The 24,891-nt window shown below is 39.9% G+C and overlaps 1 protein-coding gene and 1 pseudogene across 1 annotated transcript in view; both read right to left on the reverse strand.

Annotated features, from left to right (window-relative positions):
- Positions 1-24,891, reverse strand: part of MORC1 (MORC family CW-type zinc finger 1) — a 136,686-nt gene that overhangs the window by 53,992 nt on the left and 57,803 nt on the right. Inside the window, exons 13-15 of the mRNA XM_036348532.1 lie at positions 11,481-11,609; positions 8,114-8,219; positions 4,127-4,265 (exon numbers count right to left, since the gene is read on the reverse strand). Coding sequence (XP_036204425.1) covers positions 4,127-4,265; positions 8,114-8,219; positions 11,481-11,609 — 374 coding nt within the window. The remainder of the gene's footprint in view (positions 1-4,126; positions 4,266-8,113; positions 8,220-11,480; positions 11,610-24,891) is intronic.
- Positions 16,844-17,178, reverse strand: LOC118677463 (annotated as a pseudogene).

Raw genomic sequence — 24,891 nt, forward strand, 5'->3', positions numbered from 1 at the left:
GTGCAACCTATGTAGAGTCAACCAATCCACTCAAATGAGAAATATTTCTTTTTGTACTTATTTGTAAAGAATTCTGCATAAATCAAATTCCTTTGGCAAACACCTGTTACGTAAAAGATCCAGGCCTAAGTGTTGTTGGGAATGCAAAAATAAATAAAAATGGTCCCACCTTTCAAAAAGCTTACAGTCTGACATAGGAGACATTATATACACAAGTAACTATAGTATCAGGGATAAAGCAAAATTTGCTTGAAAAAAAGACACCCACCAAGGACAAACGGAAATGAGAGAAGACTTCATACAGGAATGACATTAGTTTCAGATCCTGAAGGATGAGGGGAGAGGAAGGTGACAAAATGACAAAACAGCAGGAAGAAGAGCAGTTGGAGCAGCATGGAAGTGGAGAACATGGTAAGGAGCACGGAGCAGCTCAGTAGGAGACCCTATAGGAGGGAAGAAACTAATTCAAGAAAAGTAACTGGTCTCAAATAAGAAAGCCTGGACTCACTGTAGGATAAGAAATAAATATTGATTAGAAAATTTAACCCAGAAAGACCTAGAGGGCACATAAGCAATACAGCCCATTTGCACAAACATATTGATTATATAAACGCTAGTGCCCCAGTGCACAGATTCGTGCACAATGAAAGGAAATTAATTAGAAGGTGGCCGGCAGGGCTGAACTGGGCGAGATGGGCCTGACACGCCCTGGAGCCAACCTTCCTTGGTCCCTTCCTGGCCAGCCGCACCTGGGCCGGCGCCACGGCTCAAAGGTTGTCTATGGAGTGAGCGGGGTCCCTCTGGCAGATGGGGTCCCTTGGCCTGGCCTGTGGGGATCCAGCTAAAACTGGCTCTCCGACATCCCCCAAGGGGTCCCGGATTGCAAGAGGGTGGTTCTCAGGTGACACACCCTAGAATCGGGTTCCTTTCTCTCTGGTTTCGGGTGTGTCACCTGAGAACTGCAGCTGCCAAGTCACCACAGCTTGGCAGCTCCTGTGTTGAGTGTCTGCCTCCTGGTGGTCAGTGCACATCAAGCTACCAGTTGGATGGTCAGACGGTCGCTTAGCCTTTTACATATATAGATACTACCCATTAGCATTGCTTATGTATAAATGGGTAAATATGAGTAGGCTTCATTCAGGGAATTAATTTATCATCTTTCTTCTAAGGACTGAGAGCATCAAGTGGATTTAAAGTGATGCCAAAAAACCCTGAATGAAATGTATCCCAAACTATATTTCTTGGGCACAATCAAGACACATTCATCCTTGCCATACAACTGAAGGTAGAAGAGAAACTAATTTGTAAGTTAAAACAAAGAAAGGGAGAAGTGTAGCTCTACTTTATGGTTTTAAATTGTCGTCTGGGTTTAATGAAAAACAGAGTAAAAATTATGCAGATAATAGGCCAACTAGTAGCTGAACAATTCGAGAGACAGGGAAAATGGAAATGCTTCATAGTTTGGCCATCAGGTGGCACTAGTTACTCATTATAGAAAACAACAGGTACTAAAGGGGTGAGCTAGAAAAGCAGTTAGGAACAGATTACTCCTTCATTTACTCAGAAAGGAGAAAGTGGAGTGGACTGTTTCAGAAGCACAAGGAATAAAGAGGGTCTTGGCTTGCTGACACAGCCTATCCATTATATCTTCAATTTGAGCTCACCTATTAGATTTATTAGGGAAAACACACACATTTCCCTAACAAATATGATGTTTGTTGCTTTTGTAAATGTTCTCGGGTCCTTTTTGTCTGTATTTATCCTGTGAGAGCATGAGATCAGTGCTAGAATGAAGCAAAAAGGAAACAAATCCCAACTTCACTATTTAAAGATGTGTGACTTGATTCAAGTTATTTAACTTCTTTGAACTGTACTTCCCTCTGTTGTTATAATTGATGAAATTAGCTGGAATGTGGTGAGGATTTTATAAGACACCATCCGTTGGAATGACAGCTCTGGACCTAGCTACTTCATTTTCTCCCAGAGGACGGGTCCAATCATTGGAATACCTCTTTTATCGGAATAGTGTTCTAAGTCCCTGTGGCTCTTCTCTAACTAGGGCGTCCTGTGGGTGGTGCTCTTAGAAGTTAGACTGAGTCACTCTTCACACCAGTGGAGGATATGAGGGGTGGAGAAGAAGCTGTAGCTGATTTCTCATACTAGTACCGTAATGCTACCTTGCCATTATTCGATCCCTCCTGGTTGTCAGTGACAAAAGTCCAGAACCACAGAATCTAAGATCCAGAACGGTATTTGATTTATATAGTCAACTGTCCAATTTTTAGATCAGGATACCTTCTGCCATGAAAGTTGAAGCACAAGAGAGTAAGAAGTGGGGTGTGCAAATTTAGGTCATTTTTATACTTGCTTCATAGGTCTGGTCAATGGATAAGTAGGCATTTGTAATCAGAAGCAGGATGAGAGAGCAGGAGGTGGGCAAACGATAATTACCTGGCATGCCTCTAATTATTTCCTAATATTGAGATGCTAGGCTTATTTTCACAAAATGGGGCAAAGGGAATGGCGAGCAATCTATATCCTTTGAACTGGTGGAAGTAGGTTTCTATTTGAGTGCTGCTAAACATCTTTGTTTATATTTGAAACAGACTGAGTCGGCAAACCTGGCTCAACTTTTTATGAAAAAGTCAACTACCGAGAAAGAAAGAAAAAACAGAATGGATGGCCCAAATCTGTTACTCCACCAGCGACCATCAATGGTCACTAATGAATAAAACATCCAATCCTAACAAACAGAAAGGCAGTTAAGACTTCATGATGGGCACTGGTACTTGCAAGGGCCAGCTCTGGCCTTTACCTTATAGGGATAAAACAACAACAAAGATCAAATCAATTCAGGTTGTGCTGACTGCCTCCACAGAGCTACCAGGAGTGGTAAACAAAATAAGAAACCGAACAAATTAAGACATTCCACAGTGGAAAGATATGACTCCACCTAATTATTTATGAAAATAAGCACAGGCTGTGATACCCTTCTTTACTTCTGACCTATTATAAAACCCAGGACTAGAGGCTCTAAATCTGTAGAAATTTGAGCTGCTTTTAGGGTGATAGGGAATGCATAGGAGAATGTATTCCCAAAGTGACTATCAGTATTTTCCCCCAAAGAAACCCTGAGACTCCAGGCTATAAAGGAGGGTCAGATTTCTTTGGCTGTGATATGCAAATCAGGTTTCAGATGGCAGCTGATTTGCATGGCAGATCCCTAGCAAGGGGAGAGCCCAGGAAAGAAAACAGAAACCGGGGTAAAAAAGAAGGCTTACCTTCTAAGAGCCCAGGAATACACATAATAATAAGGCATTAAGTCTAGGGGGTCTTACCTCCCTCTCTGCAAAAGACTTTTCGATTTGAATGAGCAGTTTATGTCCTGACACGTAGAGAGGGGTCACACATTTGGACATAGGCGGCTGACCTTCTCAAGTGCTATTTGAAGAAGTTGACATGCTATACTATTAAAAATTATTGAATTTAGGTGCCAAATCCATAAAGGAAACAGAGATCTAATGACTTTATTAGAGCAGAGATTAAAACAATATTTCTGCAAATTTTCCTTCACTTGAAATTGTCATGGTTACCTACATTTACTCATAGTAATGTTTTATTCATTAAATTTTCTTAACAATTAAATATGATTCTGAGTTTCTGTATTAACAGGCTAATATTTCTTTAAAAGAACAACTCTTTGCCTAAAAATTCTGCCTTTAAGGAACAAGCTTAATAAATTTAAAAGGGCCTAACCTTTGGAGTCACACAGACTGGTGTCCCAGTCTCAACCACTTGACCTTTGACATTCGGGGTGACCTCTATGAGGCTCTGCGTGCATTCCTAGAATGGAAATAAGCTCCCCATTCCTCTCACCACTGCTGTGCAGTTGGACTCAGATAACACATTCCAGTATTTTTTAAGAACTCTCCTCCCTGTCTGGCCCCCGGGAGCCGTTGTGGCTCACCTCTAGAACAGTCCTTAGGTCCAAAATTGGGAGGAGGCAACAAAAGAGGATGGAAAAAAGAGGCTGAATGTTTAACCTGGGTAAACCATTAGTCATTTGCACACATGAAACCAACAGCTCAAGTGTCAGGGTGGATTTTGAAAAGAATGAACTGCTTACCTCCAGCTGCTGTTCTGCCAGTTGATCCTGATACCTTCGGACTGACTCCTGAAGTCGCTTCTCTTTCTCATTTTTTGATAGTGATACTGTGCTCATGGTGCCCAGGGGGATGGGAGGTAAGCGTTCTGCCTGATGACAACTTCACAATCAACAAGTACAAGAGATATATAATAACATCAGGAGGAAACATAAAACTATTTGCCGTCTGTAAAGGATTATTTACTTCTACAAGCATAATAAGTCTTTATGTCTTATTTCCAAAATTTGAATATAAGGGAAGAGCATTGTATTGATGACTTTAGGAAATACAAGACCTTAAATCATGAAAAAAGAGCTTAAGGGGGGGGGGGGGGACAGCTAAATGGAAAAAAAGTAAAAGGTAGTATATATTTACCAGAATGAGAAAGCTCTTCATTACTAGTATTTATTAATGCTTCATTTATCTCCCATTATCAGGAAATGAGGCCTTTTGCAAAAATGTTTTTAGATAATTAAATCTTATCTTATTATTATTAAACATTCCCCTCCCCTCAAAAAAACATATTAGGGATAGAAATCCATCTGTCTGTCTACAATACACCAAACAGTTCTGCTTCTGAAACACACGGATCCTCTGCATGCTGGTCCGGGATCACTGTGAAGGACCTTGATGTGACGCTCTAACTGACAGCCTCGGGGGAGTGGCAGAGTCCTTCACCAAATAACCCCCCAGTAACACCCCCTGCTGCAGCGTCCTTCTCTCCTGCTGCTCTCTGTGTATCTGCTTCTGGTGATCACTCTGCTTCCCAACCTCTAACCACCAGTGTGTCAACACATGTATATCATCAAGCAGAACTGTGTCTAAATGACAATAAACAGGCTGTGAATGAGGGTTTCCCCTGCTATGGCTACGAAAAGTGCTAATGACTTTTGGGACATATGATTTGAAAGGTTTGAGGCCTTTTCCCCTACTCTTGGTTTTGTGGCTCTGTGCTGGGAGCTGAGTTAGCCAAACTGTTGAAAACCTGAGAGATTATATTGTTCACCCTGGAATCGAGGCTTGGCAAGGATAAGAGGTTCAACTCCCACTGGGCATGGCTTTGTTCATGGCTGGGGATGTGCGGTTAAGGTCAAAATGTTAAGGTCAATTCTTAAAGCCTGCTTTACATAGGTAATAGAAAAAGGAGAGGGAAGGGACAAAATACATGTGTATTAGGCTAGGAGAGGGAGGAGGAGGAGGAGGAGGTTGGGAATAGAGAGACCTTCTCTCATCTGAAACAGTGCATAAGCACTTCTGTCTGATCTGAAGCAGATCAAACCCACAATTTCTTTGCTTTGTGGAGCTGCAGCTTATATATATCTTATACCTACCAACAGAGAACTACAAGCAAATTCAAGTACTACTGTGAAAGAACTTCACACACTTAATTCCAACCACATGTGGTATTTGTTGTTATTGAAATGAGGGGACACCTACTATATATATAGCCACCCGTGGTGTTGAGATGAAGACACCTGTGAGGCAGTACCTATAAGGTTCCTATTTCATGGGAGAAAAGAACCTTGCGGCAGCATTAAGTTTTTATTCAAAAAAAGAGAAACCCCAAGTATTTTATGAAAGTGCTATCCATCCAAATGTCTTCAAAAAAATTTTTTTTCTTAAAAAGTTAAATTTTGGGGGAAAAAAGTTAAATTTTAATACACAATTCCATATGTTTAGCGAAGCATGGACTTAAAAAGAAATTATAAGTATAAAAGAACTTTCTGCATTTTAGGCATCAGTTTTCTGTCAACATGGCTAAATTTATCTTGCCTGTCGTCACAAATGGACTATTCTGATGTGCAAAAGAGACAGAATTAGTGCAGCTTTGAAACAGTGCTCTCTGATGGCATCACCACTTTTCAAGGAGAAAAGGGTAAGAGTATAAGTAATGATAATTTGGCAATAAAGAAACTGTAGAGGGTAGTCTCCGAGTTCTATGGGTATGACCATGACTAAAACTGATCTACGAAATCAAGGTACTTGGTTAGTTCTGTAGAGAGGGGCCAAAATTCTCCAGGGACATGGCAGATTGACTTTACAAGGGGTTCAGCTAGACCCAGAAAAGATGCAAAAGATACTATTATTACACCCACTCTAGGTGATGGGAAGCTGAGTTAAAAAGAGATTGGACCCCAGCTGGTGTAGCTCAGCGGACTGAGCTTGGTCCCATGCACCAAGAGGTCACCAGTTCAATTCTTGGTCAGGGTATATGCCCGGGTTGCAGACTCGATCCCCAGGAGAGGGTGTGTAGGAGGCAGTTGATCCATGTTTCCATCTCTCCCTCTCTCTCCCTTCCTCTCTCTCTAAAATCAATTAAAACGTATTAAAAAATGAGAGAGAGAGAGAGAGAGAGAGAGAGAGAGAGAGAGAGAGAGAGAGAGAGATTGGACATTTGTCCAAGGTTTTTCACAGCTAACAGAGCTAGGAGTCAAACCCAGGCAGTCTGGTCCAGGGTCTGAACTCTAAAACACTATCCTATGCTGTACAAAAAGTTCTTAGCTCACAATAAGTGATCAATGTTATTAACTATTCTTTTGGTTTTTTTGTTGTTGCTGTTTTTTGTTTTTTTTTGAGGGTTAGGGGCTTCGGTCAATTTTATTTACATTTTCAAGCACAGGTCTTTCAACACAGAAATTTAAAAACAACAGTAGCAACAAACTTCTATTAACACTTTGATAAAAATAATGATACTGGTTATGAAAACACTACATATCAGACTATTAATACTGAAAGTAAGCCAACACTTTATTCCTATTTGGGAGATATTTAAGTTCCAGGTTAGGGCTGAAATCAGGTTAGGAATCAAAAGACCTTGGCTAATGGCTTCATGAACAGGTTTCTGAGGCCCATGTGGGCTTCACTTTTCACTTCTCTACAATGAAGACGTGAGATAGCTCAGCGTTTCATAAGCGCACGCCTGGAGCTCTAGGCTCTTTGCCGACAGTAGGGAACGGAAGTGGGAAGTGGATGGGTACCTTTGGCCTCCACATTCCCAACCTTCAATTCAAAGCAGGACAATTCTGCATTTATCTAGTTCATACATTTAGGGTCTAAGCAAATTTTATTTGAGGGAAAACAAAACAAAACAGATTCTGCTGCAAACCAAGAAAGGGAACCTAGGAAGCCCTGGGTTGTGTGAAATCTAAGAGCCCTGTCTGTCATCTGACTTATTTTCATAGTTTCTAAATATGATTAACCTGGGGACTCCAGGTGGGGTTGTAGTAGCAGTTTCTGAATGTTTTCTTCTTTAAAAAATTTTTATTTGTTCTTTATTTTTTCTAGACTGGATAAAAGTAATCCAACAAGAGCTATTACACTATTGTCTGTATTAGCAATATTGATTTACTTATCCAGACCAAAGGACTTACAGCAAACTCCATGGAAAAACAATGCTTGTCTTAAGAGTGACTTTATTAAAGGGGTATACTAACTCTTCTGCCTCCCCCAAGAAAAAGAATGTAAGTTTAAAAGGACTTGTAATAACACTGGCATTCATCAATATTTAATTGGTCTTTTTCCTGCCTTTGTCTGAACTTCTTCCTCTAAGAGCACAAAGCAATGAAATCAATATATGACTTAAATAGAAAATGCACGTGGTCTAACAGTTTAGTGCTCCTGGAGACACCACCTGGATAAAACTCCTGTATTTTAAGGTGCTATGTTGTGTGAAAACGAACTAAAAGGCAGATCTCTTAAATATGAGTGGTAGTCCCCCTCGCCCCAGTGAAAGCATAGAGCTGCACGCCCCAATGTTTACAAAGCATTACATCCAGGTCTCTTTTATCTTGATGGAAAAGCACACTAATCAACTATCTTTCCACAACTGGCCAGGTGCTAGAAAGAGTTCTCGGGGATGACAGAGACTAAGCTGAAATGTACCTATAGCTGACATTTTCCAGTTTCATACATATGTATTTCAGGAATTCAAAAATGGATAAAACTTTTAGAAAACCATCAAACACTACCTGTTTTCTGAGAGGTTAGGATTATTAGCACAAATCCAGGCGTCCAAAAGTTCTTTTTCCTGATAATCAGTAGAGGGAGGCAAGACTCTCCATTTAAGGCAAAGATCTGATCATCAAAACAAAATCACACACAAGAAAGACCACAGTCAGAAGTGAATCCTTCATAGTAAGACGTCAGGTTGTATAAACCAAAAGTATGAGGTATTTTTCCAGCCACAGGCAAGTGAATCCTTGATCATATACCATTACACTTGATGGCACAACTAGTCTAGGATTCTATGAGCTACCCTTGGATACTCCTAATAAATAATAATAATAATAATAATTATTATTATTATTATTATTATTATTATTATTGCTTAAGTTCTTTCCAATTGGTTTTTGCTACTTTCAGCCAAAATTATTTAGGTAATTGATCTCTCTCTCTTCTTAAACCACATGAAAACTTCCAGTGACTTCCCTTTCCCATTTTCGTTGCTTTCCTTGTCCATTTCTCCCTTGCAGTCCCTCCTTGCTTTTAGGACCACAACACTCCATATTTTCCAGACAATTCTTAACTTTAATCTTGAACTCCTCCCAGACACACTGCTAATGCCTCTTTGGTAAACACTTCTCTCTGTTCATCTTCGATGGAGGCAGTTTGCACAGTGGGTAAGAATCTGAACTGCTCCACCAGTTACTATGTCTATGATCTTGAACAAATTATGTCTCTATGTTTCAGTATCATCATCTGTAAGAAGAAATTCTATTGTACTTACCTAAAAGGTTTCTGAGGGTTAACATACATAGTAATAATGATAAAAGCCAGCATTGCTAAACATTATCTGTGCTGGTTAATTTCATGTCAATTTGACTGGGCCATGAGTTGCTTGGTCAAATAATTCTGAATGTGTCTGTGTAAGGGTGTTTTGAATGAGATTAACATTTGAATTGATAGACTGAGTAAAGAAGATTGTCCTCCCTAATGTGGGGTGGGCCTCATCCAATCAGTTGAAGGCCTAAATAAAACAAAAAATGGCTGACCCCCTGGAGAGTAAAAAGGAACTTCTCTTTCCTGACTGTCTAGAGCTGGGACACAAGCTTTTTCCTGCCTTCAGACTCAAATTAAAACATAAGCTCGTTCTTTCTGGGTATTGAGCCTGTCAACATTTACACTGGAATTATATCATTGGGTATCTTGGTTCTCAGACCTTCAGACTTCAACTGGAATTAAACCAATGGCTCTCCTGGGTCTCCAGCTTGCTGAATAAAGACCTTAGACTTGTTAGTCTCCATAATCATGTAAGCCAATTCTCAATAATTAATATCTATCTATCTATCTATCTATCTATCTATCTATCTATCTATCTTATATATATTTTTTCAGCAGCCAGACAGCCATTCTATTGGTTCTGTTTCTCTGGAGAACCCTGTTACACTATCCTATGCACTTAGTAAACTTTACATACGCTAATACATTTTATTTGCACAGAACTGTCTGATGTAGCTATAAATACTAACCTCATGTTATGAAAAAGGAAGCTGAGGCTTAGAGAAATTAAGGAATTTGCCTCATTTCATAGCTCCATAATACTAAAGATTGGATTCTGGCAGCGCCTTGCACATATTAGACCAGTCAGGTGCTTAACCCAAGGCTCAAGGTTAGGGAGGTGTTCGGTTGGCTCTGTGTAACTAACCACACAGTCTTACAGGCTATGGTGTACTTTGTTTGTTTGCTTGGCTCCCTCACTGGACAGCAGACTCCTTGCAGATAACAGAGTGTCTTTAATTCTCTAACCCTAGGAATAGTGGCTAGAAGATACACCAGAGGAACACAATAAGTGCTCAGTGCTTCGATGATGTTATTCTCCAATCAAATAATGTCCAATGCCTCTCCATTGCTTATCAAAGTAAAAACTCCTTATCTTGGCATTCGAGACCCTCTAACATGTTTATTTAATCTGATATTTTTGTTTTTTATTATTTAGCCATCATTCATGTATTCAGTAGTCAATTATTAAGTACCAACTATATATTTAGCATGGTACTAGGTATTAAAAACAGAAAGATGTCTGTTTCAAAAGGAAGATAAACATCCAATCAAAAGATGGGCAAAGGACCTAAATAGTAATTTTTTGAAACTGGACATACAGAAGGCCAAGAGACTTATGAAAACATGCTCAAAGTCACTAATCATCAGAGAGATGCTAATCAAAACAACAATGAGGTAGCATCTCACACCTGTCAGAATGGCTATCATTAACAAATTAACAACGACAAGTGCTGCAGAGGATGCAGAGAAAAAGGAACCCTCTTGCACTGCTGGTGGGAATGCAGACTGGTGCAGCCTCTATGGTAAACAGTATGGAGTTTCCTCAAAAAGTTAAAAATGGAACTCCCATTTGACCCAGTGATCCCATTTCTAGGAATATGTCCCAAGAAACCAGAAACACCAATCAGAAAGGATATATGCATCCCTACATTCATAGCAGCACAATTTACCATAGCTAAGATTTGGAAACAGTTTAAGTGTCCATCAGCAGATGAGTGGATTAGAAGACTGTGGTACATCTATACAATGGGATACTATGCTGCTGTAAAAAATAAAGAACTCTTACCATTCACAACAGCATGGAGAGACATGGAGAGCATTATGCTAAGCAAAAAAAACTAGTTGGAGAAAGATAAATATCACATGATCTCACTCATTTGTGGAATATAATGAACAACAAAACTGATGAACAAAAATAGATCCAGAGACATAGAAGCATCGAACAAACCGGAAGGCAGGGAAGGGTGGTGGGGTGATGGTGGTGGTAAGAGAGCAACCAAAGGACTTGTATGCATACATATAAGCATAACCCATGGACACAGACAGTAAGGAGGTGAGGGCATGTGCTGGGGTGGGGTGGGGAGGGAATGGCTGGGAAAAGGTCAATGGGGAAAAAGAAGACATATGTAATACTTTTAAGCAATAAAGAATTAAAAAAAAAGAAAGATAACTGTTTATACCATTCTACCCCTAAATTTTTAGCTGAATGTATATCTGATATTAACACATATCTCCTGATACATCTCTGCCTATCAAAATTCTATTTTAAAGATCATGGCAAAAGCTACCTCTGTCATGAAGCCTTGCTTCAACTTTCTCCTTTTTTGAACCCTCAAAGAACTCTGTGCCTCTTTACATCATCTTTTACATCTGAATTTCATCTCTATAATTTCATGCTTATCTTAACCTTTCTCCTAGACTCTAACCTCACTGCATGTAAAAATCAGGTTTTGCCCACCACCTTTGTCTCCTTCAGGCACCATTTACTGGCACAATGACTTGCATATTTAAAAACTCACTAAATGACTGCTAATTTGAATGGAATTCAACACTCACCACACTGAATGATGAATGGGATGGCCATGGCTTGTCTTCTTTGATACTGAATAGACTCTAAAGACCTCTCTGTGTCCTTGTTATTCTGGTATCCAAATTCATTCCAAAACAATGTAAGGTTTCTATTACCTAAAAAAAAAAATAAAAACAGGAAAAAATAAAAGAAAATCAACAAGATTAAGATGATAAGCAAAGGAAAGTTTAGATATAAACACATGTATGTACAATATGATCTCAGCTATGTAAAAATAAATACACAGAAATAAGATGTGAAAGTATTATTGTTGGTTTTCTCTGAGTATGGATGAAATTTGTTTTCTGATTTATACTTTCTTACATTTTCCAACCTGTATATAATAAATATGTAATATCTTTATAATAAAACCAAATACAACAGCAGTATATACATGTAGTATATACATAAATATATATATACTAGAGGCCCGGTGCACAAAAATATGTGCACTTGGGGGGGGAGGGGTGTCCCTCAGCCCGGCATGTGCCCTCTCGCAGTCTGGGACCCCTTGGGAGATAATGACCTGCTGGCTTAGGCCTGCTCTCAGGTGGCAGAGAGCAGGCCCAATCCCTAGGTGCAGCCCCTGGTCGGGCTCAGAGCAGGGCCGATTGGGGAGTTGGGGCGCTGCCCCGTTATGCACAGAGCAGGGCGGATCGGGAGGTTGCGATGCCACCCTCAGTCACGCTCAAGGTAAGGCCGATTGGGGGGTTGGGGCACCGTGCCCTGTCACGCTCAAGGCAGGGTCGATGGGGAGGTTGTGGCGCCACCCCCTGTCACGCACAGAGCAGGGCCAATCAGGGGGTTGAGGCGCTGCCCCCTGTCACGAACAGAGCAGGGCCCATCAGGGGGATTGGGACTCCGTACACTGTCACGCATAGAGCAGGGCCGATCAGGGGGTTGAGGAGCTCCCCCCTGTCACCCACAGAGCAGGCGGATCAGGGGGTTGGAGCGCCACCACTCTCACACTCAGGGCAGGGCCGATGGGGAGGTTATGGCTCTATCCCGTCACACACAGAGCAGGGCCGATCAGGGGGTTGGGGCGCCGCACCCTTTCACACACAGAGCCGCAGGGCGATCAGGGGGTTGGGGAACTCCCCCCTATCAGGCAAGAGCAGGGCTGATCAGGCGGTTGGGGCGCCTTCCCCTGTCACGAACAGAGCAGGGCAGATAGGGAGGTTGTGGCCCCGCCCCCTGTCACACACAGAGCCGCAGGGTGATCAGGGAATTTGGGCACTGCCCTGTCACGCTGATCCCGATGCTGGGAGGCATATTACCCTTTTACCATGTAGGATAGAGGCCTGGTGCACGGGTGGGTCCCAGCTGGTTTGCCCTGAAGGTGTCCTGGATCGGGGTGGGGGTCCCCTTGGGGTGCCTGGCCAGCCTGGGTGAGGAGATGATGGCTATTTGCAGCTGGTCACACACCCTTCAGGGGTGCCTGGCCAGTCTGGGTGAGGGGCTGAGGGCTGTTTTCAGGCTGGCGGGTGACTGAAGCTCCCAACGGCTCCTTTTTTTTCTTTTTTTTTTATTCTGGGCCAGCTTTAGCTCTGGCTCCAGCTCTGAGGCCTCTGCTGCTGAAAGCAGGTATCTGGTTTGTTTGGGTTCTACAATTGAAACACTGTATCAACTCCAGCTCTGAGATCCCGGCGGGCTGAAAGCAGGTTTCTGGGGTTTTGTTTAGCTTCTATATTTGTAAGAATGTTTCAAACTGCAAGCTCAGAGGCCGGCAGCGGCAGGCGGGGAACGTTGGTTTCCTCCGTCACTGAAGCAAGCAAACCTCATGTTAACTTCAAGCTGCCTGGCTGCCAGCCGCCATCTTGGCTGGCAGTTAATTTGCATATCTCGCTGATTAGCCAATGGGAAGGGTAGCGGATGTATGCTAATTACCATGTTTCTTTTTTTTTAGATAGGATATTTGCAATGAAATACACTGACATTTAAAAAATTTTTCTTAAGTACTCCCAGGAAGGATGGCACTGAATAAACTTGAAGGCAACCCTTAAGACTATTTTTACAGATATTTATGATCTTGTCTCACAGCCAGAGTTTATCTTTATTTTGTCTCTGCCTCCCTTTTCTACCAGTCTTTGTTGTTTATGCCCTACCCTCATGCCAGATTCTCTACTCCTTCCTTGCTTAGAAACAGCACTTGTCATGAAGGACCATCTAGCAATTGCACTGATAGGAATCTTCCCTACAAACATACACAACAATGGCCGTGTACATATTAGAGCACTATTTAAACAGAAAAAAAGGGGAGAAAGGGAACAACATGAAAGACTAGAATACGGAATGAGTAAATTCCATTTCCAACCAAGAAAACCTTTAAAACAGGGAGTTAAAGCTAAACGTATTACTTCATCAAGACATCAAAGACAGAATTTTAATTTTATTTAAAAAATGTAAAACAGCCTACCTAGTATAGTCAATTATTGTGATTTATAAAAAGCATCTTAAATGATAAAAGACTAATATACAAACTTTGCATGCCCTCAGCACACAGCTCAGCATCCAGTGCCTAAGAAGCCCTCAAAAACTACTGCTGCTAGTCTTGACAAAATACCTCATTAATGTGTTCTGTGGGGTAAAACGAAGGTGAAATACTGTCTTTCCCTGAAAACATTAACTGAACACAGTTAACACAACACAGCTACATTTGAAAACGCATATCAACTGTGAACCCTGACACAAACATTTAAGAGTGATAAAACTACTAGGATGTTAGAAACATAAACACACACTCCTCGAGGGTAGAGTGATATATGCTCTGTGATCACACCACTTATAGCGCTGACACACATCACATTTTAGTTTACTTTGTGCCTATTTCCCCTTTTGGATAGGGAAATCCTTGAAGACAGTGGTGACGTTCAGGATCTTTGTTTTCAGTAGCTGACATACAGAGCTTAATATTTACTTACAGGATTAAATAATACTAAGGAATTGCAGGCTATCAAAGACACAAATAGAACACTCACTATACCAAACACCTACTGACCAGAACTGATGGAAGATATGCTATTCAAGGCAACAATCAGGGCAAAGAAAGCTTTTAAACTCGAAATCAGAAATGGATTTTTCTAATTGCCAATGAAACCTTGGCTTTTTCTCTTCAGATGGAAGCTAGTCCAACATGCACAACTTATGATGTTATTAACACAAATTTCCATGTAGTGGACCCTCAACACTAGGAAGATGCTTCACCAAGCAGATAAGCCAGTTGTCCAGAGGAAAGGCAGTGGGAGAAAGCATATCAGGTCAGTTTCTATTTTCATGTGTTACTCAGACTATAGAGAGAGAAAAAAAAAAAATCCTCCTTGAGCAAATAAGTTCCTTCCATACAAGGGAACCCATTAGTCAATAATCAAGTTTTTTGTTTGTGTTTTTTTTTTGCAGATCAGGAAAGAGTTGGATGATATAATCAAAGGGCTGAAAGAGAAAAACATGCCAATCCAGCATACTTAATCTGAAAAAACTCTCCTTCAGAAATGGTGAAATAAAGAATGTCCCAAACAAACAAGAGTTCAGGGAGCTCATTACCATTTTTTCTGCCTTCCAAGAAATGTTAAAGAGAGTTATCCAAATTGAAATGAAAAGACAATAATTAGTAACCTTAAGACCTAAATATATGAAATTCACTGATAAAGGTAAGTATATAGTCAAAATCAAAATATTCTAATAATCTAATGGTGGTGTATAAATCACTTAACTCTAATGTAAAAGTTAAAAGACACAAGTATTAAAATATGTACAGCTGTTACAAAATTCCAGGGCAGGAGGAATAGGGAAACTGAGACAGTAAAGTTAAAACAAGGACAAATAGTGTGGGTAATCTGCAATCAGCTTGTAACTAACAAACCATTATCTTCCCCAGTCAAGGAGCCAAGGACACAGAATAAATGGTTAAAAAACCTCCCAAATGAAAGAATACAGAAAGGCGGGGGGGGGGGGGGGGGGGCGGGCGGCACAATTTTACTTCCAGAAAAGCCAGCAGTCTCAAGGCTTGGCAAAATCTAGTTGTCAGGTGCTTCTCATGATTTCTGGAAATGCCAGAACAAAGTAAAAAAAAAAAGAGGACCTTGAGAATTAATTTGTATCAAAATATTTGGCAAAGGAATTTTGAGACCTATAGATAGGAGGGTATACAATGCCTCGGACCCCCTCCCAATCTGCTCGTCGATTAGCTAGAGCCTGTCTGTGTTTCATGAGCCAGGTGTTCAGGTTTGCTCGCTTTGCTTTTTTCAATAAAGGTTGCATGCTTTAATCAACTGGCTTTTCACAATGCAGTCAGGGTCTTGTATAGATTCATTTATATGAGAAGACAAGGATCGAGGTTGGGGACAGCCCTCTCCCACTGACTCAGAGGGCTGGCCTGTACAGTAACACCTTTCATCCAGAAGTCCATTAAGAGCAAAAAAGTGGAATTTCAAAATGTGATTTTTAAAAATATATCTCAAATATTTACACCCACTATGAAGAGCGTTATGTAGATAACCCAAAATTTAATAATTCCAAAACTATATTATTTCAACATCCTCAAGGTATTCTGATTTAAAAATCTGTATAAAAAAAATGCTACAAACATACAAGTAATATTTAAAATTATAAAATACATATCTCGAGACTTTTGTTTGGATAAACAAGCTTGTTAAATTAATGGAATAATCAGGGATTAATGTACACAGAATTAAAGTCCTAATTCTTAGAACAAGTATCTGAGAAAACTGTGAAAATTTAATTTACTGCTAGTTATATATGGAGTATTTAATTCAGAAGACTTCTGTTTAATTTCATCTGATTAATTTTTTAGAAGCCTCTTAAAAACCAGGAAAAAAATAATATAAAAAGCTGCAATAACGTACTGAAAATTTGTCAAAGCCCAGTAACTAAAAGAGCAGTCTACACAGATTTTGCCTCTGAAAAATAGGAGAAATGTAACACCTTCTGAGATGTCAGTTTCATATCTGTTCATAGAATGTACGACATCCAAGAAAGCAATTACCCAAAGGGAAAAGTAACAAAATTCAGTAATAAACTGCTAAAGCAAAGCTCTTGTGGTTTAAATAAAAATAAGAAATCCCAAATAGTTTATGAAATCAAAGCACCAGGAAAATGATAAGCTAGAGAAGGTATTTACATCGGGTTCCTGCCTTCAGGTAGTTCTGCCTCTAAACACATTATTATCTTCTATTTTTAAAGATCTCCTGAGACAGAAATTGCATACCATTCTCAAGGGACTAAAAATCATGTCTCTGCCTGTGTTGAATATTGTCCTGTCATTACCCCCCCCCTTTTTTTTTTTTTTAAACCAAGCTCTGGTCAGTTTTATTAAAGAAGAATGTTGCATGATTTACTTTTCACTAGTCTGTTCTGGCATGCTTCTAATGATACCAGAATCACCTGGGCCAATGACAGGTAGTGAGCACACTCTGTAGTATTTTCCAGTTCAATATCATTGCCACTGTAGAGACGGACACCAGGCTTGGCCAACATGGCATGGCGCTCTATTTCAAATTTCCTCAAGGCTGGACAGTGGCTGGCAAGGATGACCAGTTTTGCTTTGCCTTGTCTGGTCATCTTCAGAGTCTGCTTGTACAACCAGCATGTACCGTCCATTTTTCACAACAAGTTGGAGCCTAGAGTTGATCAACTCAGCGCCTTTTTCACCTTCTTTGTGGCCACCATCTTCCTGCCGTAGGTGCAGGATGGCCTCCAAACAGGAGCAGCTGCCAAGATGGCTGGGGGTCGAGAAAGGAAGGACTACTCTCTAATTTTTAGATAAACCAGCCGTTCCACCCTTCCTAAGCTGATCCATGGTGTGATGATTTCTCATCTATTTTCTCTATAGAATATAGGCATGGCAAACTGGTTCCCAGCGAAATGCTAATTCTGATCAGTTGGCTGTGATGCCTGTACACACTCTTGATACGATCAAGAGGCCAATCGATGTCATACTGGCTCAGAGTCTGTGGTGCATGTGAGATGAGAATGGCCCCAGACAATCACTTCCCAAAGGGCTCTATTTGAATTGAAGGAAAGCAAGGCAAGATGTCTTCGTTGGAGAAGCTGCTTATGGCCCCATGCCCTCTCTTGGCTCCAGCTTGTGGCAGAGTGGAGTGGGCCAGTCTCACTTAGGGGCACAGTCAATGGCAGAAGTAGGCGGCAGCTGCAGTCAGAATGTCTTCACTTCTCCACTCTACTGTGAGCACAGTCGGCTCCACCGCAAAGCCCCAGGAATCTGCTGAGTTGCTCCAACTTGCTCTAGGCAGCAACTTCATTACTTCACCTGGCAATGTAGCATCATTTTCTCTTGTTCCATACCAGTGGTTTCCCATGCGGATCTCCTTAAGCTGCAAAATAATTTCAGAACTACCATCCCTGACCTGAGAAAATCCATGATGAAAAAAAATAAGCTGTAAATTTAATAACATTTTATGAGATTTTACATTTTACTACCCACAACTATATCTGTACATGTTTGAAAAATGGTAGCATATTTATGTATAAGGCATAATGTCATTTTAGACAAGAACTGGTAGACTGGATTCAAGAGCTTCTAGCCATACTCTAGGTCCCCTAGGGCTTCCTGACTCCCAGCTCAGAACCACATTCTTCTGTGCACTGAAGACTAGAAGGGAGAGGGTCAGAGGCCTCATGATAACAAATCTTCAAAAACAAAACTAAGGAGCTCTAGCTGGTGTGGCTCAGTTAGCTGGGCATCGTTCTATGCACCAAAAGGTTGCCGGTTCAAGACCGTCAAACTACAGTGGGAAGTCAGGAGGATTGGCGGGGCACGGGGGGAGGGGGGGAGTGGTGGTGGTGGTAAGAGGTCAACCGAAGGACTTGTATGCATGCATATAAGCATAACTAATGGACACAAGACACTGGGGGGTAGGTGAGGCCAGGGGAAGGTCAGGGGGAGAAAAAAAAAGGAGACATATGTAATACTCTTTGTAATACTTTAAGCAATAAAAAAAAAAAAGAAAAAGGTTGCCGGTTCAGTTCCTGGTCAGGGCACATACCCAGGTTTCAGGGCTCGATCCCCAATAGAGGGTGTGCAGGAGTCGGCTGGTCAGTATTTCCCTCTCACATCAATGTTTCTTTCTCCCTTCTTCTCTCTCTAAAAATCAATAAAAATATTTGGCCCTAGCCAGTTTGGCTCAGTGGATAGAGCATTAGCCTTAGACTGAAGGGTCCTGGGTTGGATTCCAGTCAAGGGCATGTACCAGGGTTCTGAGCATGTACCTCAGTTGCAGGCCTGATCCCTGGCCCGGGTCCCTCTCTCACATAGATGTTTCTCTCACTCTGTCTTGGCCCCTCCCTTCTACTCTCTGTATAAATCAATTAAAAAAAAATAGCCTCAGGTGAGGATTAACAAAAATTAAAAATCAATAAAAATATTTAATAATTTTTTTAAAAAAGGAGAGAGGCTTCTTCTGAGTCTCCCCTCAGGAAGAAATAAATTTTACTTTTTCTCTTTAGGTTGTAATTTTATTTAGTCATTGTCATTGTTGTCCTTCGGATACACTCCAGTTTTTCTAATTCTGTCTACAATGTGGAAATCAAAATTAGATAATTTAATCTAAAGCATCTTCATAGACTGTTCTGTGTTATTGTGGGCAATCGCCTCATCAACCACCTATGTCTGCCCAGTTCCTGGATTAGCACAGTTTATCTTTCTATTAGGACTCTCCTACATTTACTCAGACACATACATTTACATATACATAGCCCACTGACTGACTCAGTGTTCTTTTTTTTTAATTAAATCTTTATTGTTCAGATTATTACAGGTGTTCCTCTCCCCCCCCCCATAGCTCCCCTTCACCTGTTTCCCACCCTCCGCCCTCACCGCCCCCCCACTGTCCTCATCCATAGGTGCACGATTTCTGTTCAGTCTCTTCCTGCATCCCCCAGACTGACGCAGTGTTCTTAAGAGTGAAAGATTTTGTTGCTGTTGTTAATACAATGTATATTTAATTTTGATTGCACTGTTTCAAATTCAATCATTAAATACAACTTATCTTTTTTACTTAAGGTAGACATAAGCAGAATAACAAGAGATTTTTGAGGTCTTGCTTCTCATATGACAGGGAAAAATCAAACTAAGAATAAAAGTGTATTTAACTCAAGACAAAAGAAGGGCACTAGGATTTTTAGCATTTTATTTGCAATATAAATGAGTGAGATCCTCTGAGGTATTTTAGCAAGAAACTTCACTGTAGATATAAAAATGTCATTATCATGATAATAATACAAGTGCAGTCAGAAAGAAAAGGAAGCTTATGTGCTGTCAATAGTGCTGATTTCAATTACCAGGTGAAAGCACTGTAAATGGATAAAATCTAAGACTGTGATTTTTTAAAAGAGAAGTCACTCCAGTGAACTCCGGAACATCCTGCTATTTGCAGGGAGCTGGCATAAGTATCAGTTTTAAACACAATACATAGTTATGCCATATAAATCAGTTAGGCAAAATCATTTTTAATATTTTGTTTTTATCTCTAATTCCTCTCACAGCAAGCTTTAATCCAATGCAAATTGTTGAGCATGTAGAGTTCTACTGTTGCTTTTATCAAATAGTAAAATCACCAGTGGATGTGGATAACCAAATGGGAGATGAAAGGAAGTTTGTCTTTATAGAAATATTAGAGTTAACAAATGATGAAATAAGATAGAAACAGAATATAAGATTACGAAACTCAAAGGATCTGAGCATTCATCATTAACTGTTTATATAATTATAAGAGAGACGATCAAACAATATATGTCTTCCCATGGAAAAACATGCTACTACCTATGAAGCATCTTGACAAAAAAAACCCACCACAACACAACAACAACAACAACAAAAAACAGCCCTGGTCAGTGTCTCAATGGTTAGAGCATCAGCCTGAACACGAAAGGGCCCCTGTGGGGGCATGCGGAAGGCAACCTCTCAATGGTTCTCTCTCACATCAATGTTTCTCTCTCCCTCACTCTCTCTCTCCCCCTCCCTCCCTTCTTTCCACTCTCTCTAGAAATCAATGGAAAAAATATCCTTGGGTGAGAATTAACAACAACAACAACACACACACACACACACACACACACACACACACACACACACATCTGAATTTGGTCAAGCTGATGTATTCTACCAATGTACAAAAAATAAATAGAATGGAAGAATCTGTTAAACTACAACCCATAATGCAGTGAGCAAAATTTAAACTGTAAAAACTACAAGACAACCAACCCAGTTTTTCCTACAAATTGCAAGGAAAAACAAAAAAGAGAAAGGGAAATATGGGGATGGGTAAGACCGCTATAAATTATATTATGACAACAAATAATGAGAAATGTAAACAATAAACTGGCTATTTTATGACATTAAGGAAGTATTAATTTTTAGGTATAATATATATACCATGGTTATGTTTTCAAAGTGTTCTTTCTTCTACAAATACATGCTAAAATTCATATAGGTATAGTTATATAGTGTCTGGAATTTCCTTAATAATCCAGTTGTGGGGAAATAGGTTGGGAATATGGATGAAAAAAAGTGCCCAGGGCTTGATAATTGTTGCAGTTGGAAGATGATTTTATAGGTTTCATTATAATGTTCTCTTTAATTCTGTCTAATCTTGCAATTTCCCACATATGTGAGTTTGCTAGGGCTGCATAACAAAATACCATAAACTGGGTGGCTTAAACAACAGAAATTTAATTCTTCACAGTCCTGAAGATTGGAAGTCTAAGATCAAGATGTCTGCAGGTTTGCTTTCTTGTGAGGTCTCTCTCCTTGGCTTGTAGGTGGCCACCTTTTTGCTCACATGGTCTCTTCTCTGTGTACCCCACTGCTGGTGTCTCTTTTTGTATCCAAATTTCCTCTTCTTAAAAGAACACCAGTCAAGTTGCACTGGGCCCACTCTAATGCTCTCATGTAAACTTGATTACCTCTTTAAAGGTCCTATCTCCAATTTATATGAATTTAAAACATGTAAATTCAGGGAAGACACAGTTTAGCCCTTAACACCATAATGAAAAATTTAAAAATAAAACAAAATATAATATTAAATATACAATATTTTAAAAATTAAAATACATAATAAAGAAATACGAATTGGTTTTTGGCCTATATCTTCATGTAAACTTGTCTCATAGTCTCTCTCACCTTTTAATATTTTACATAGGCCTTATATCCTTAGCAGAAAGGTATTTTTGTAGTGGCTTTATAAGATCTCAGACACTAAAGTACAATCATAAGGTAAACTAAATTTTGTTGTGAGCAGCTAGCTATATCTAGCTACTAGAGTTTATGAACTGAATGTATGCCCCCCCTCCAAATTTATGTTAGAACCTAGTTTTCAGTGTGATGGTATTTGAAAGTGGGGCCTTTGGGAGGTAATTAGGTCAAGAGACTGAAGCCCTCATGAATGGGATCAGTGCCTTATATAGAGACCAGAAAGCTAGCTCACTCTTTCCACAATAAAACAGAGAGCTAGCTCACTCTTTCCACAATAGAAGGATACAACAAGGTATCAGCCATCTGTAAACCAAAGGAGAGTCTCACTAGGACCCACCCGTGCTTGCACCCTGATCTTGAACTTACAGCCTCCAGAACTATAAAAAATAAATTCATGTTGTTCATAAACCACTAGTATTTTATTATAGCAACCCAAGCTAAAACATAAAGTGTTATCCATTTTTTAAAGAAACTATTCATCTAGCTAATATTATATTTCACGTGTATAAAATTATACACAAACTGAGAAATTGAGGAGTTAGGTGACAGCATAATTAGGAATATTATTCTGACCCATTTTGGAAAAGTTTAGTAATGAATTTCTATGTAATTGCTTCTGTTCAAACTCAAATCTCAGTTGATGATTCTATCTTTCCCTTCTTCTCTCCATACTCCAAAAAGCTGACAATTAATATTTCTATTTTACTATAAGGATACATAAAACTTCAGAAAACATAGAATCAGACAGTGAGGTGAGGTCAGACTCAGAGATGAGGGAAATATTTGAGACCTTTAGCATCAGCTATGCCAAAAGGAAATGCACACTGGATAAATGACACAAAGTCATTACCGCTCCATTGCCCTTTCTGTCCATTCCATTTTTTGCAAAGGCCCAATTTTCCATAGAAACAGATCAGATTTACAGCAAATACAAAGATTGCATCTTTTATTTATAAGGCAAAAACCCTACCCAACCTATTTTTCATTAAAATTGCGTGTCCTATAATACTGGCCTTCAGAGTATAATACTGGCCTTCAGAGTATTAGGCAAACATTACATAACACTTTGGTTATTCCTGTGGGAACCATTAGGCAAAGACCTTGAAGGTCAATCTCCTCAGCACAGTTCTGAGACTACCAATTCTGACCTTGACTGCTTGACTCAGTGATAATGAGCTTTTGGGATGAAGTTGTGAGACTGTGAACAAACGCACATGCTCGCTGTCCCTTCTCCACTCTGCCTCCCTTCCAGAGGAACGTCTTTTGTGAAGACACCCTGGAGCCGAAATCAATCCATAGACAATTATGCGATTAGGAAAATAATATATTACCAAGTAATAATTAAAATACAAATATAACGTTTATTTTGGATCTTATTACATCCATCGAGAAGGTTTGGCAAAAAAAATCAGGTAGATAAGGTAGAGATAGGGAGTTACTTAAGGAGTAGGTAAGAGGGGAGAAGACTGGCAAGTGATAGCCTGGAGCAGAGAGTACAATTGTTGGGAGGGCACACATACACCAGGCAAAGGGGCTTCGAGAAAGCTCCTTCCCCCACAGGACTGACATGACTGTCCTGAGTAAATGTGACGTGGATGGAGATAATCCCTGTCACCTTTAAATGTCAATGTCTAACTCTTTCTGAAGACTTAGTTCCTTATTTTAAGGATGAGGAAAACAAGGAAGAGGCTTCAGAGAAAATATACACAATTTTCAAATGCTTAACATTTTTCTTCTGTACTATGTCATGCTGGCACTTAAAGACCAGAAAGTAGGTGCTTGATTTTTACTGCACTCTGTATATTCTTGTTTATTTATTTAAAATTTTATTTATTGGGGTGACATTGGTTCACAAAACCATACAGATTTCAAGTGTACAACTCAATAAAACATTATCTGCACAGGCAGTCTCTTCCCTTCCCCATTCCCCCCACTTTTGCCCAACTCCACCTATCCCACCCTCTTTTTCCTCTGGCTGTCACCACACTGTCATCTGTGTCTATATATATATATACGTTTTTTGGCTAATCCCTTTACCTTATGCGTTCTATAGTTTTCAGCAAACCCTGTCAAATAATGTGGTCATTCCTAGGTTTAGTATAACTTCAAACACGTCTGAGAAAAAAATACACGTGAAAGAAGTATGCCTATGCTGAACAACAATTACATGGCGTACTTTTCAGAGCAGTGCTTCTCAAGCTTTAATGTGCATACAGGTCACCTGAGGTCTTGCTAACACGCAGATTTTAACTAGTAGGTCTAGGGCAGGCCTATGATTCTGCATTTCTATTAAGTGCTCAGGTGATGCTGGTGATGCTGGTCCACAGACCACACTCTGTGCAGGTTGTAGACCAACACATGCAAATCTGGCTTTGGCAGGAAATCTGTGCCCTCAAGTTCATTCTCATTTTTATTCCCCACCTCCCCCACACCCTAAGTTCCTGCATTACTTCTTGTTTCACTGGTATGAGAAACTTTTAGTACCAGAGTGGGTACAAAAGAAAATAAAATATTCTAAAATAACAACTTCAAGTGGAGCAATAAGATTTTAAATTGTCTCATAGGTAGAGACATAATTTTTGATATGCATGAATTATACATACTTCATGCAAATCAATGAACAAATACACAGTAGCCTTCTGTTTGTTTCCATAAATGAAGCCTTGTCTGCATAGCTTACAGGAAGTTGATTTAATTAATGCACAGCACACAACCTCATTGTTCAAGTATCTCTAGAGTGAGGCGATCTGAATAATTCAAATTTTCCAGATAACTGAAGCTTATCTTTTTAAGTATCCAAATATATTTATTTTAGTGATTTTTAACCAACATTTTTCTGGAACTAATGTATTCAAGACTTGTTAGATACACAAAACAAAGTTTAGCATATCTACAATTATCCAGGGCCCACGATGATTATTCCGTGGCACCATGTAGCAATGCTATAGGAACCACGCAGGTCTAGGTGGGCTGCGTGCTCTTACACAATAGAGTCTGAGACACACTTTGGGCATCTCTCAGCCTATATGGAGCAAACTTCTGACTCTTTCCTCCATGGTCAGCTGCCACTTCATACTGATCTCTGATTGCCCTCCGATGACAATTTTAATCTGCTTGTTATTTTTCGCATAATACTATGGGAAAGATTCTGAGACTGGCTCCCTTCTCAT

Source organism: Myotis myotis, unplaced genomic scaffold, assembly GCF_014108235.1.
Source record: "Myotis myotis isolate mMyoMyo1 unplaced genomic scaffold, mMyoMyo1.p scaffold_m19_p_2, whole genome shotgun sequence".
NCBI lineage: Eukaryota > Metazoa > Chordata > Mammalia > Chiroptera > Vespertilionidae > Myotis > Myotis myotis.